General features: G+C 39.3%; 1 protein-coding gene across 2 annotated transcripts in view; it reads left to right on the top strand.

Annotated features, from left to right (window-relative positions):
* The first annotated feature begins 1,081 nt into the window (after positions 1-1,081).
* LOC129576479 (glutamate receptor 1-like) overlaps positions 1,082-14,535 on the top strand; it is a 186,822-nt gene continuing 173,368 nt past the window's right edge. Inside the window, exons 1-2 of one of the 2 annotated variants that reach the window (XM_055461669.1) lie at positions 1,082-2,622; positions 2,687-3,161. In XM_055461669.1, the coding sequence (XP_055317644.1) occupies positions 3,020-3,161 (142 nt within the window). In that variant the 5' untranslated portion in view covers positions 1,082-2,622; positions 2,687-3,019. Of the gene's footprint in view, positions 3,162-14,535 lie in introns of both variants that reach the window. The other variant, XM_055461670.1, reaches the window with a different exon arrangement.

The raw sequence follows: 14,535 nt of genomic DNA, 5'->3' as shown, positions 1-14,535 counted from the left end.
TGGCGAACGTTAACAAATTGTTGAATGAACGAAATTCTTCCGTTGGACCGCGAATTGGTGCAAACCACGTCAGATTCCATGTGTGTGGATTCTGTGCTCGATCTAAATCTTTTTTTTGTTCTGCTTCGTTCGCCAAGAAGCATGTGAATGTGTGTCCTGACGTGTAAATTCCGCGCCTTCACCCAATCTGTCTAATGTGTAATGTGTACATTCATCGAAGTTCAGAAATTACACACATCCCCTTTGCATGAAGTGAAAGAATGAAAAGCTCAAGGCGGCCAGTGTAAATATCATCATGCAACAATGAGGTTTTCCACACGAAAACAATATGCGATGAAAACAACAACAGCAACGAAAGCGATAGTAGCAGCGAGCAGCGGAAGCTGCACCATCCAAAACACCATCATCATCATCAACAACAATAACAACAGCAGCAGCAGCAGCAGAAGAGCACGAAAATATGGTAACGCTGTTGAGATGCACAGCGAATCGCATGCTTGATGGTAAGCGTTTTTCATCCTTTGCTGCTCATTGTAATATGATCCCGTAACAGCATCGGCAACAGCAGCAGCACGAGAAAAAAAAATGCTGCCGATGTGATAAAAGCGTGCACAACACGTTTTCCAACAAACTAAAACGCCATCCAAAGCAATACTACTTCGATTGGCATGACGAAACGACCGAACCAGACGGAACGACAAAAAGCTAAAATCAAAAGCACAATTCGTAAGAGTTGGGCCTCCAAAAACCATACCGAAGGGGAATAGAGTAGTATCGGATCGGTGTGTGCTGCTGCCGCTGCTGCTGCTGATGCATGGAAATATGTATATACATTTATCGTCGTTCAAACGGCGGCACACATTCGATGGCAAAAATGCTTTGTGTGCTTTATGCTCTGCTGTGTGTACTGTGTCGTGCTCACACCGATGCGTTACACAGTAGTACGCAGCGTAATCGGCATCTCGTGGAGCGTGCTGCTTTTTTTCGATGGGGCGCACACAGCCGCCTGTATCTCAACAGCTGGATAAAAATTGATGCACAAGATGAAAATATCTTCAGTTCGCTTCGGAACATCGTGCATTTTACAAGCAAGCATTCAGCTAACAGCCGAGTCTCCGCGCTTATGAGAGGAAAATTCGTTTGAAAGCGTCAGTTTGCCGCAAAAAAAAAATATTTATCATACAGCAAGTCAAAGTCAGCAAAAAAACAGTTGAAACAAAGGAATCCGATAAGCATGTCGTTTGAGTTGTGTGAATATTTGGTGCACTGTTTTCAATAGCATTCATAAAATTCGTTCAATTTCAATAACTGGAAGCTCGTAAAAGGAACGAACAAACAGAAAAAAATCAACAACAACAACAAACGGAAATTATTTAAGTGTGATTCGTTCGGTTCAATCAATCGGCAAGCGAAGCCAAATTACGCGCGCCGAAAATTCCGTCAGCGAAGAATTTGGTTGAAACCTCCTTTATATATATTCAATCCGAGAGTTCCGAATGGTTAATTTAATGGCAACTAAAATAATTATCAACGGCAAAATCTACTGAATGAACTGGTTCAGTGGTAAATTAATTGCGTTAACGTTATAAAAGGCCCTTTGCCAAACTATTTTAAGTAGATTGCCTGCCATCCGTTAAATTTCAATTTGCACAACATCTCTTGTCTCGCAAAAGCAAAAGTAAAGAGCGCGCGCGTTCGTTCGTTTGCACATTCGCTCGTTCACCCGGTCACAAACACCAAGTACCGGGCCTTATTTAATATAGAGCGAGAGGTACGGTGTTGGTGTGGTTATGTTCACGTTAATATATGTATATATATATATATAGTGGGGAATGTGTAAAAGGCATCAAAGGACAAATTGAATGAAATTATGTCGACTATTCCAAGCAACACAGTTTTACTCTGTTTTAGCTGGTCATTTGCCCACACTCGATACAGCTACTAAAGACACGGACTGCATTTATTTACACAATCGCTTCAACTTACGATTTTCCCGAATAGTACTTGAATCTCGCTGTTGGCCGCTGCAAGTGAAAACGTTTAGTGTGGTATTAAAACCGAATTAAACATAATTAGAATTGAATTCGGTTCGTTTGATAGGCGTTCATTGAAAGACACTGCGTGTGTGTTGTATGAAAGTGTATGTGTGCGTACATCGATGTTACTTAACTTTAATTAAAGACCATCCATTTTGTTGAATTAACGATCGTGAAAATGTTTTAAATTTTAAAGAAGAAAAAGAGCAAAAAATATAACGTGAAGTTTAGTTCGGTTAAAACGGGATGACCAAATTCAAAAATTTCAACCACCATCTGAAACTGTAGAAAGTTCCATTGCAACAAAAACACCCGCTTTTTGTCGGTCTCACTCTCATCATTATCTTTGCTTCGCTTCGCTTCGTGCTATTTATCATCATAACAGAACACTTTTCTCTATCTTGGTTAGACTGTTTAAATAATAAAGTAGCCGAAGTCAATTTGTATTTTCTGCGCTGAATACCTGATTGAAGGCGCCGTACACAAACTTGTTCGGTTGATTCGGTGACAAACTTGAAAGTTTTCCGCTGCTGAGCCACCATACTGAGCAAATGAACCGAGAGATAAAGTTGGGTCGAGAGACAGAGTAACAAAAAAAATATATATAGAGAACAAAATTATGAAGTCGTGCTTTTTTTTAAATTCCATAGTTTATATCGCACCAGCCCGAGAGAAGCGCAATTTTTGGACATCGCACTGAATTTCAAATGGTTTTACATTGAGTCCTGAGTGTGTGTATGTGTGTACACAAAATTATAAACTCGCGCCACCGACCCACTTGCATATGCAATTTGTTGGTGCTGTGAACAAAAAGAACAACACCAAAAACATCGAAAAATAACAAAAAACAACAGAGAACAGAACTAAAGTGAATGAGCACGATAGATAATAGAATCAAAACGTAGCGACACAACAAACAACTATCGTTTTTTTATTCGGTTCGGTTCGGTTCGTTGTTTTTTTCCATTCCTCGGATTGTTAACATGCATATCATATTCAACCGCCGTCAAAAAATTAACCGCCGAGAAGTGACGATGTCATCGCTGCTTTTCTATGCAATCATTTTACAAATATTTGCTGTACACGGATTAAATGCTCAATTATTGGCCGAAAAAATTCCGTTGGGTAAGTCATTTTATACATGTACATTCTTAATAACCATATATCGCATTCACTTTTTTTGTTCTCACGTCTATTGCGAACTCATCGTTGGAGTTTATTTTTTTTTCTGCCCCCAAACATTCTTTGGAATGTCTTTCGTCTCTCTTTTTCTTTGTAATTTCTGTTTCTGTTGTTTTCTTGTTCGTTGTGCATATTTTTTTTCTTCTGTTTTATCTCCCTTTTTTTCTTTGTATTTGCTATGACATTTTCTCTGGATTCACTTTTATTGCGATGTCGTTGTCGTCGTCGTCGTCGTCGTCGTCGTCGTCGTCGTCGTCGTCGTCGTCGTCGTCGTCGTTTTTGCCTATATTTTCCATTTCATAACCATATTAAACTAATTTGAAAGTTTTGAGTCGAGCTCAAGCTTTTCAGCTCGTTGAAAGTGTGCTGAATACTGATCAGCTTCGACCATGGATGAGCCTTTTTACATTATCACACAGCACAAAATGTTCTCTCTCTCTCTCTCTCTTGTCTTGTTCATTGGAAAGTCGTGTGCGTCTTTTTTTCCTCTCTCTTGCTCTCTCTCTCTCTCTCTCTCTCTTTCTCTCTCTCTCTCTCTCTCTCTCTCTCTCTCTCTCTTTCTATCTCTCTCTTGCTCTCTAGTTTTTGCTCGACTTTTAATTACAACAGTTCTCTTCCACTTCACGTTCTAAAGTGTTAAAATTGTTGGCATTTTACATACAGAGCATAAACAGTGCATTCCCATCAAAATAAACTTTAATTGTCCATAAAAATTTATGAAATATTTTTTTTTCCTTTCTCTCACTCGCTCACTCTCTCTTACTATATCTGGCTTTATGCTGTCATAGAATGACCATAGGCGAGGGCAACATAGATGGAATATTTGATTTTAGTTTTACAACCGTTTTCTCTCGCTCTTCAGTTGTGTTGAATTCAGTCAGACTGGCAAGTGCATTGAAACTATGTGATAGATCCCGATGGGCGGGCGCGAGCAACAGCAAGAGTGTGATCCAAAAATGGAGAGAAAAAAATATAGATGCGCTCCGAATGGCTCATGGCACGATGTAAAATGCATCAGTGCGCTTTTTGATGGAGCAGCTAAAACAATTAGAATTATTGGATAAAATCTCGTTGAACAGTTTGAAACGGCAATGCAATGGACTTAAATGATGACAACCATTATAGAATTCAGCCAGTTAACGATTCCATTTTTCCACAGCGCTTTTCTATCCACACACACACACAAAAACAGCAACAACAGCAACAACAACAAATACAATCTCTGCATTTAGTAATTCGATTACGCTACCACATCATTGCTTGACGAACGTGCTATGTGTTTCATTTGTGCTGATGTCAGGCATTTCGCATTCACATTCACCAGCTGAAACCGAAAGCACAAGCAGAAGAAGAAAAACACACAGCAAATAATTTTGTGTCCGCAAATCAATCAGTTTTACCACAATTTTTGTCACAGCAATTCTGCAGTTTGACAGTTTTGATTAACAACAAATAAATATCAAATCAGATGGAATTGATTCAGCCAATATTCTGTCAAGAAGAAGTTGCAATTCAACAATATTTGTCTTAAAATAAAATGTCCGACCAAATGAATCCAACGCAAAAAAAACCCAAACAAACTTTGTTTAAACACAAACGATCGATTTTATCAGTTTTTCTTCATTTATCTTCATTGCTGGTAATACATAATAATATCATTATAGAGCACTTAACTGTTCAAGTCGAAAACTATGAATCTCGATGCTATTCAATTGCACAGCACTTCTTACTCGTTCAGTTGCGAGATCGTTTGAATCGTTACAAATGAGAGCGAGAGTGAGTGTTTGTGGATTTGTACATTCAAATTCTACACCGATTACTTCAATGTCGAACAATTCGTTTCTGACGTCGAGCGGTCAACAGGATAATACCATTGTTTGCACGTAATGCGTCTATAACACCATTAAATCTCTGATTGAAAGAAGGCGTAAAAGTGCCTAGGAGAATCTTTGTTCTTTTCTTCTTAATTCTGTTCGTTTTTCTCATTCTCTTTCTCTTGCCAGAGACAAGAGCTCGTTTTTTCTCTTCTTCTTCTCTTCAAACGACAAGAGGTCGACATGCTTGGTGTGTGTGTAGGCAAAAACATAAGACCAACTCCGACAATATAAGTGGTTGTAGTAAAATGTTTGTCCACTAAGGCTTGTTATACGATTTTATTTATTTAATGCCGTATTTAAGCAGCTTCGCTTGAAGATCACTTATGCAACTCTTGCTGGAAGATTCATAAATATTTTATTTCGACAACATTTTATTTGAAAAGCATATTGCCATTTCGGTTGGCCAAGGGAGACAGCGAGAGTATACGAAAAGTGTGATAAAACGGACGAAAGGAAAAAAGGGAGTGAGAACAACAGAGAAGCACAAAAACCGAAATCCATGACGAAAAATTCAATAAAATTTTAATTAAGTAACCACAAAGGAATTGTAGACCAAAATCTTGCTTCATATGATTACGTTGTGTATGTTGAATTGTGACCATCAAGTAGCGGTGAGCGTGCGACTAGCTCTCTCTCTCACTCACTCTCTCTCTCTCTCTCATTCAGGCAGTGAGTGGCGTGAATCTCTCACGTTTGTCTTCCTCATAATTCCATTTACCTCGACTTTCATTAAAAATGTTTCTCTGTCCGTCGCCGTCGCCGTTGCCGCCGTCGTCATCGTCATCATCCCGGTTTATCTGGTTAGATTTACCATTCACTGACTAACCAACATTCCGACCCATTCACAACTCGCTGTTGGCCATTTTATTTATGCAGTTAATTTCAAGTGAAATTATCAAGTCTTATGTAGATTATAAACGAATAAAAAGTTTAAATATCATTTTTGTGAGTCGAATGAACAGAGAACGAACGAGAGTGAAACAAAAATGTACAAAATGATGTGTTGAAATTTTTGTGATGGACGGCGTACGTACCATACACATTTAGAAATGCTGCACGCGCAAAAGAGGAATTCAAAAACAAAAACATTACAGAAGCGAACGAAAAAAAAATGTGGAACAGAGAGAAAAGAGATGAGAACGTGAACAAACACTTTTTTATCATTAGAAAGCACCACGTGCTTACCATTTTTACTCGCGCGCCAGTCTCCCTTTGAAATAAACAGCAGTAGCAGCGGCAGAGAGAAAGACATGCTCAACAGCTTTACAATAGTAAATATTTGCCTGCTTTGACATGTAAAGCAAAAAAAAAACGTTTGCACACAGACAAAAGCAATTAGAACTTTTTTTCCTCTCTCTCCCGTTCTCTCTCTCTCTCTCTTTCTCTCTCGTCAAGAGTTGGAGTGTTGAAAACGCCAAATCTCGATTGGAATTACAGTATTATGTCGTAAGAAAAGTTTACTTTTGCGACGATGAAAATGCGACTTACCATTTGCAATTTCCAACTTTTATCTGTCAGGTATTCTGGGAAGAGAAAGAGGGCGAGAGAGAGAGAGAGAGAGAGTGAAATGCGTTGACCGAAGCACACAGCACAACTTTCTATAAACACTTATATAGTATTTACGAAACATTTCTCAAAGATTTCAGCCAAGTTGAGCATGAGTTTGCCTTTTTTTGTTCGTTCGTTCGTTTATTCGTTTATTCGTTTATTCTTTCTTTTTTTTTGTGTGTGTGCGCTTTTCAGCACACATCATTATGTCTGTCTCCAGAATTTCCTCTACTGTACAACAGCAGACCGAATAAATAACAAATGATCAAAAGTCATTGGATGGTCTCGATCGTGAAGACTGCTGTCTTTGCGAAACAACAGCAAACTATTGCAAATTATGTATGCCACATGGAATGGCACAAAATGCATTCCCTTCTTCATCCGACCCACTGATGCATATGTTATCGCCGACAAAGACGTGCCCTCCAGCGGACATTTCTGACGGAAAATATCATTCGGTAGCACACACACACACACACACACACACACACACAAAGAGACGCAAGCACAAAACCATTGCCGACTTTCGAAACTATAAAAAAGACATCGTTATTTCTTGTTTTCATTCTGGCTTTTTTTTCAACACGCCTGTGATTTTTTTAACGATCGGCTGTGTCTGTGTTTCGAGCGCTTTTCACCATTTTCCCCAAAGCGTATTTAATTTGCATACCGAAATTGGAACACAGAGCTATATCCAAAAAAAAGAGAAAGCGAGAGGAAGAACGCGAACAACATCAGCGACAACAAATTTACACGCAAACAGCAAATTCAATTATTCATTCGAACCGACTACTAACAATTGAATTCACAGCAAACAACGCCTCGCGAATTTTTTGGGCATTTTCGCCGAAGCGAAAGTCAAAATTGCATAAACAAGCGAGAAAGAGACAGGGCGACTGTGAATGAAAAAGTGCGGCTAGTACGCGAATTATTGTCACCAAATATATTTAGGTGGTTTTTGAGTTGAGTGAGCATTGAGCAGCCAGTAATGCTGTGTGCTGGTGTTATCCCTTCCGGTTTTTGCCTTGTGCATGCGAAATAAGACCCGTTATCGGGCATTAATTTGATGGGATAAACAAGCAAAAATATTTAATTAATTAATTATTCTGTTTTCAGTGCTCTTGGGTTAGGTATCATTCCGGTTATGTGTGAGAACTGTATACTGTTTACTTGAAGTCTTTTGTTCCATTTCACTTCCTTTTCGCTCCGAACCAAGAGAACAAAATGCACTGCACCAGCTCCTTTTTCCCCGAGTGTTTTTGTCTATGTGTGTGTGTGTGTGTGTGTGAGTCTGTAGAAGCGTGACTGCTTTGTTGTCTTTTTGGCAAGTTGTTTAATACAGCGCTTGCATTCACTTGCAACACAGACTTATGGTGAGTGATGGTGCGGAAATCGAGTACACAATGAATATATCCATGCGAAAAGCGATGACAATTTTACCTTCTACTCGGCACATTGGAATGGCATATATACACACACATGAGGCAGCGGCTGAGGTAGACGACGAACCGAAATAAAAAATAATATGTTTTTCTGCCACGAAATGTTGACAACGCAACGTTTGTTTGCTTGAACTCGTCTGTTATGTTTAAATTGTGATTCAGCACATCTCTAGTGCTAGGCGTTTGTATAGCGTGTGTCACATAGAAATGGCATAGATAGATAGAGAGAGAAAAAAATTATCTCAAGTAGAAGGGAAATTCATTTTGAAGGAAGCTTGGTGGTGGCAGTGTGCGCGCGTGTATGATGAACGCATACTTCACGAGTTCGGGGTGTAATTTACTTACTGCATAACTTAATCTCTCCACTGATTGTAAGTGAGTCTAAAATTAAATCACATCAAATCATACAATGTTTTATATAGTTTGTGTGCCACAAATGTGAACGAGAATGAGAGAGAGCCAAACAGTGCGCATTCGAAGCGCACTGAAAGCGCGCGCGACCCCAACACGGCGTACACACGGCAAATCGTCGCAGAGCAATCGAGAAAACGAAACAAATGTGACAAATTGGCTGTTCCAAGCAAAAACATCATATTTACTAAACTACCGAAGGATTCTCAGTGAACGCGAGCAAAAGTGAATGAATGAATGGCTGTGTATGCGCTCTGTTTGGTTTTAATGAGCTCCAAATTGTGTCATTTGGTGTAAATCATTTGCCATACATTGCGATTGTTTTCCGCACTCCTTGTCTCCCTTTCTGTCACTCTCTTTGCAAACCATTTTTCATTATACAAATCCATTTTATGGGCCGTTATTTCGCGTATGCATTTGATGATTTTGCTATTCTTTTGCTTGCTTATTTAGCATCAAATACGCATACATTTATCTTGAAGCGCGTGCATTTGGGTATAAATGGCTGTGTGATATTTTTGAATTGAACGAGCGCAACATACACTGAGAAAAGGCTGGAAGGAAATATTCCAACCCTGCGTTGTAAATGTTGTCATTGCAGACGATTTTGTGAATTGTCCAACCATGGTTGGAATGGCGCAATGACAACATTTACAACGCAGGGTTGGAATATTTCCTTCCAGCCTTTTCTCAGTGTACAACTCGCCGCTTCCATCGTATTCATTTCTCAATACAAATCCATGTGATTCGACCAAAACAACATAGGCACTGTTATTGCTGATGATATGCATTAAAGCCGAAGTGTTTTTAATGTGTTTGAGAAATATTTTCATAACGACAAAAATGTAGACAGTACTTTTCATGAATCACACCTTGCTAAGTGCGACAAATAGAAATGAAGGTATACAGAATGAGTGGAAAAGACAAAAAAATATATTGAAGCGAAGCGCATACACATACACAGAGAGAAAGAGAGAGAGAGAGAGAGAGGGGGCGAGCAAAGCCGACTTGCTCTCACAGCATCATATCATCACATCATCACCGTTTTAACATTTTACCCGCAACTTGCACACTTTATTTAAGTATATACGGAAAATGCGCTCAGTTTCCCAAACACACACACACACCTATACACACGTACATACATTATATAAACTCTATCACTTGGTATAATTGCATGACGAGGGAAAATCTCAAGCGTTCGTATCTCGAGCGATATTGTGAGTGAGCCGAAAGCTGATGGTTATCTGAGTGAGTGTTTCATTCGTATGGACCCATACTTTGATGGTCTCTCTCTCTCTCTCTCTCTCTACTCAAGCTTTTTCAGCTAATGGTGCTACTAAACGGTTAATAACTATATTGCTCGACGATTTTCAGGCAAACGTGAACGAGAGCTAGAGAAAGCGAGAGAGAGAGAGAGAGAGAGAGAGAGAGAGAGAGAGAGAGAGCGGGCATCAAGTACTTGACAACACCACCAACGACACTAAATCGCAACAACAGTAACAATAACAATTGTTGACGCTACTAGCGCTACGAGCAGATTTTCACCAAATTAACGATACTCTCTTTCTCATATAGTTTGCTGCTGTTGCTGTAGTACAAAGTCGCTCGCATAAAAAGCGAAACTCGAAATAGAAAACATATCGAAAACTGCACAAAATGTGCAAAACCTATGTGTATGTATCGTTGACATTCATGCTTCATGCACAAACATTCAACAAATAGCACAATATATGCACGCCTCGATGCAAACTACAGCAACCATTCACTTGCATAACCGAATGCAAACAACAAGAAAACACACGCAGTTTTTGTAACAAACTCAACCAAACTTGCAGTGAATGATTATGTAAATATTATACGTGCGCCAGGGATCAATTTGTAAGCAAGCTTCGGTTTGTGATGCGACAATTTTTGTCAGCACCATCATTCAATTTTGTTCACACTCGTTATATTTTCTCCTACCAATGACCGAACTTCGAGTGGTAATGTAGACACCATAATATTCGGTAGAATTTTTGAATGGTATTCCGTTATAAAACCAATTTCCATGATTATGGCTTGGTATTTCTACCACTGAAAACAATCCCTGGCCACAGTGTGCATATCAGTATATTATAAGACGTATAAATGCAAATAGTTTGCCCAAGCCCTAATGCAATCACAAAACTGAGCACGAAGCTTCATTTTTTTCCCTCTTTCTCCATTCCCATTCGCATCGTTTCGTTCCATTTCTTCAGAGTGCGAAAGAGCCTCGCAATCTGTGTATTTGTCTGTCTAGATGCTGTGTGGCTGATGCTCATGCATATTGGTCGTCGTTTACATCTTCTGCCACTGTCACTCTCACACACTCACTATTGCTGCTATTATTGTGGTGCTTCTTTATTGCATTTTGGTTGCATATCCGTCACAAGTGATGGTTTGTCGTCAACTTTCACAAACGAATAAATCAAAATGGCACATATACATCACGTTCAGTTAACTGACAAAATATGCTTTAGGAGAATGAGAAATTGTATACTGCTGCTGCTGCTGCGATATATTCAGAGTAGTACCTATGTGGCAATTGTGTGACACTTTAGTCATTTTTGCATACGAAATGGTAATAAAAATGCGATATTTTGGCATTTTTATATGCGCTTTATTATGGTTTATTAGAAAACTACAATATGCAACGAGTGAATGAGCGAAAAAGGACGAATGACGAATATAACATCTCAACGTAGTGTATGCATTTGCATGTGTGTGTGTGTCGGAGTCAGTGGGAATTGTGTCACGAAAAAGATTTAGTACTGTACAATGCATTACAGCACATCATCCACATTTTTGACTTTCAAGTGGGACACCGAAGTGAGCCCAATCTCAAAATTAAACTCATCATACATGTCGAATATTTTAAGCGATTTTATGGCACAATGATGAGCAAAAGGCTTTGACGAGATAGTGTTCGTTCTACCATAGACATTTAATATTATTATCATTTAAGTATGCACAATACGAGAGCGAGAGCGAGCGTGAGCTTTACGGTGGAAAAAGATGGGGTGACAACACGAATCAAAGAGTGGATCATTGGATGAGTACAACGCAAAACTATGTTCTCAAGTGATTCGCATGCAATTAAACACTCGATTTCGGTAAACGGGAAGCGTTCCTAATTTCGGGATTAAATTCTCCCTTGCTCTCTCTTGCTCTCTCTCTCTCTCTTTCTCTCCTTTCTTCTGTGCATAATGTGTGTGTGTGCGTTTCTTTTTGTGTTATCATCGAGGGCATCAATTTAAAAAGCTTAATGGTACACAATTTAATTCCATTGCCAGTACTTTGCATTGCTGAAGCTTCTCGCAAATGTATGATTGTATTAGCGTTTTGGCTTGTGCGTACTGTGTAAATTTTTTTATGGGCTTCGATGTGCGAGTCAGTGCGTTAGTGTATGTGTGAGTGATTTTTTCTGTTGTTTTCGTTGAATTAAAATGCTTGTAGATAGCGTTGTGTACATATGTTCATGTTGCATACATCATTAAATACGGGCCACATTTCCACTTTCCGTCCGTCTGTCAATCTATCTATTACCGCTCAAAATGCCAGATGTCCTAACAGCACCAACACACTTATGCACATTTACCCATCCACACACACACACGACCAGTCAATGCCGATATGTTGATAAATGGTAAGTGTGTAATTTGCAAAATGCAGTCGGGTGTCTGTTTGTGCAGATACGTAGCGAGAGAAATGTTCCGCTCAGTGTGTTCCTCACTCTTTCAGTTTATCGTATACTTTTGATAATGCATGATTTGCATTCGCGTGTAATGGGTACCGCTTTCCACTCGCCACCACCGCCCCCTCTTTTTTCAACTTCCCTTTCTCCTTTCGCATAGAATATGCTCAACCAACTATACCATTTAATTAATTGTAAATTAACATTGCAATGTGTGTATAAAATATAAAGCTTTTGCTGTGCTCATTGCTCTGTAAGCGAACGCGGTACATGTGATGGAATGAACGTGTGTGTGTGTGTGTGTGTGCATTGAATGCGTCGAAATGTTCTTAAAGAAAAATCAAACTGAAAAAGTGACGGCAGAGAGCAATGGCAAGCAGCAATATAAAGAGACAGTGAGTGAAAACGCGCTAGAGCAAAAGATTAGCGTGGAATGTTGAACTTTTTAAATGATTTAACATGCACCATCGTCGCCGTTTTTAACGAACGCTTCCACTCGATTTTTCGAGTAGCGATGCATAAAACATGTAAATTCCAGAAATGATTTTCAAGAATAATAGCTATGCGTTTGCTTGATGGGTAACATCGTTTGATGAAAATAATATCATCATGCAGATTGGCTTTCTTTTTTTCTATTTCTCTCTCTCTCTCTCTCTCTCTCTCCCTATTATTTTCGCGTTGCGCTCTTCTTTTCCATCGAAATCGCGAGAAAATATTTTCGCTGCTGCTCAAATGCTCCAAGCCGAACGATTCTGCAAACAGAATGATTGAAACAAGCATCGCCGGAGAATGAAATGAAAGATATAGGGAAGGGAGAGAGAGAGAGAGAATGTGAAAAAAGCTTCCCACAGAGCTGAATTGAAAATATAAGAAAAAATACCCGAAAATTCTAGCCGACGTTTTGGTGAATATCTTTTCACATCGTTGATTGTACCTCCCTTCCGTCTGCTATTTAACCATTTGACATTCATTTCGGAGCCCAAGTTTTTGCTGGATAATAAGCCACCAAAACCGAATGAATCACTGCAAATTTTTGGATACAATATGCTAATTGATTGTGTTTAGGTATTTGAAGAATGTTTTAATTCTCGTTTCATCCTGTCCCCGGTCTTTCAATCCCATGCTCCCCACGTCTCTCTCTCTCTCTCTCTCTATCTCTCTCACACGCTGTCGTTCTCACTTCATCAAATTGCCGATTGTTCACTCTCTGTCTGTCTTCCATTCTCACACCACCACCACCATTTATCCATATCGTTTAACGGAAAAGCATTTATAAATTGCCATTTGGCAATTTGTCGTTTAAACATTCTTTGCATAGTTTTGATGCATCGTTTTCACGTGTATTTGATGTCGAAAAATGTGTGTAATTGAATGTACCTATGGAATTACAGGCGTAACACATACAACACAGAACACACACACACATACACGAACGATTCAACAAAACGAAGAGATAGGAGATTACGGGATCTCTCTCACATTCACCATCGGCCCCAAAAACATTCCGATTGGAATGAGACGAGCGAAAAAACCATGAATTATCAATTGAACCGATATGTACAAAAGCGTATCGCCTAGGCGAACGATTTTGAAACAGTCATCGGCAAACCGCCGTGAAAGAGAGAAAATAGATTATGGAATAGTTCATCATTGATTTATGCGAATGTGTCTGTTTGCGTCGTACACTTTGTATTGCCAATTGGTGAAATGGCAGGCGGTTCTTGTTTTCTCTCTAATTCAACCAGCCCATTCGATATCGCATTCTCACTTTCTCTCTCGCTCTGTACACTTCCACAGTGTACAGCTGTATGCTACGGCATGAGGTTCTTTCTCATTTCGGAAATTATTAGCAAACACACAACGAACGTTGAATGGACGAGCAAATGTAGCAAAAGCAGTGAATCGTTAACGAATGCATTCACGGCTTACACATTTGACAAAAGTCAAATATTCCGTAATTTGCCGGCTTTGGTATTTTCCTCGTTTGCAGTGCTATTCATTTATTGAGTGTGTGCAGATATCTTTTGCCAACCGCATTCCACGCATTCATTCGTCGTTTTTTCCCACCGTTTTGCTCTATCTTCCTGTTTCTCTCCTTCTCCTCTCTGTGTATGTTTACCTCGTTCAGTTTTTTTTTCCATATTTCTATTTCTATCACCGTTAATCTCAGCTCATTACTCATTTGATTAGAGTCGTTTACAATTACAGCTGCTATATTTTTGGAGTGAATTCCGAAATGTTCAAAGTATTTTGCGATGTGTTTGCATATATGGGTGAGTGTGTGTGTGTGTGTGTGTGTGTGTGTGTGTGTGTGTGTGTGTGTG

Source organism: Sitodiplosis mosellana, unplaced genomic scaffold (assembly GCF_009176505.1).
Source record: "Sitodiplosis mosellana isolate CC-2019 unplaced genomic scaffold, AAFC_SMos_1.0 Smas_scaffold_6191, whole genome shotgun sequence".
NCBI lineage: Eukaryota > Metazoa > Arthropoda > Insecta > Diptera > Cecidomyiidae > Sitodiplosis > Sitodiplosis mosellana.
The sequence above is the reverse complement of the archived record's forward strand: the minus strand, read 5'-3'. Positions and strand labels throughout refer to the sequence as shown.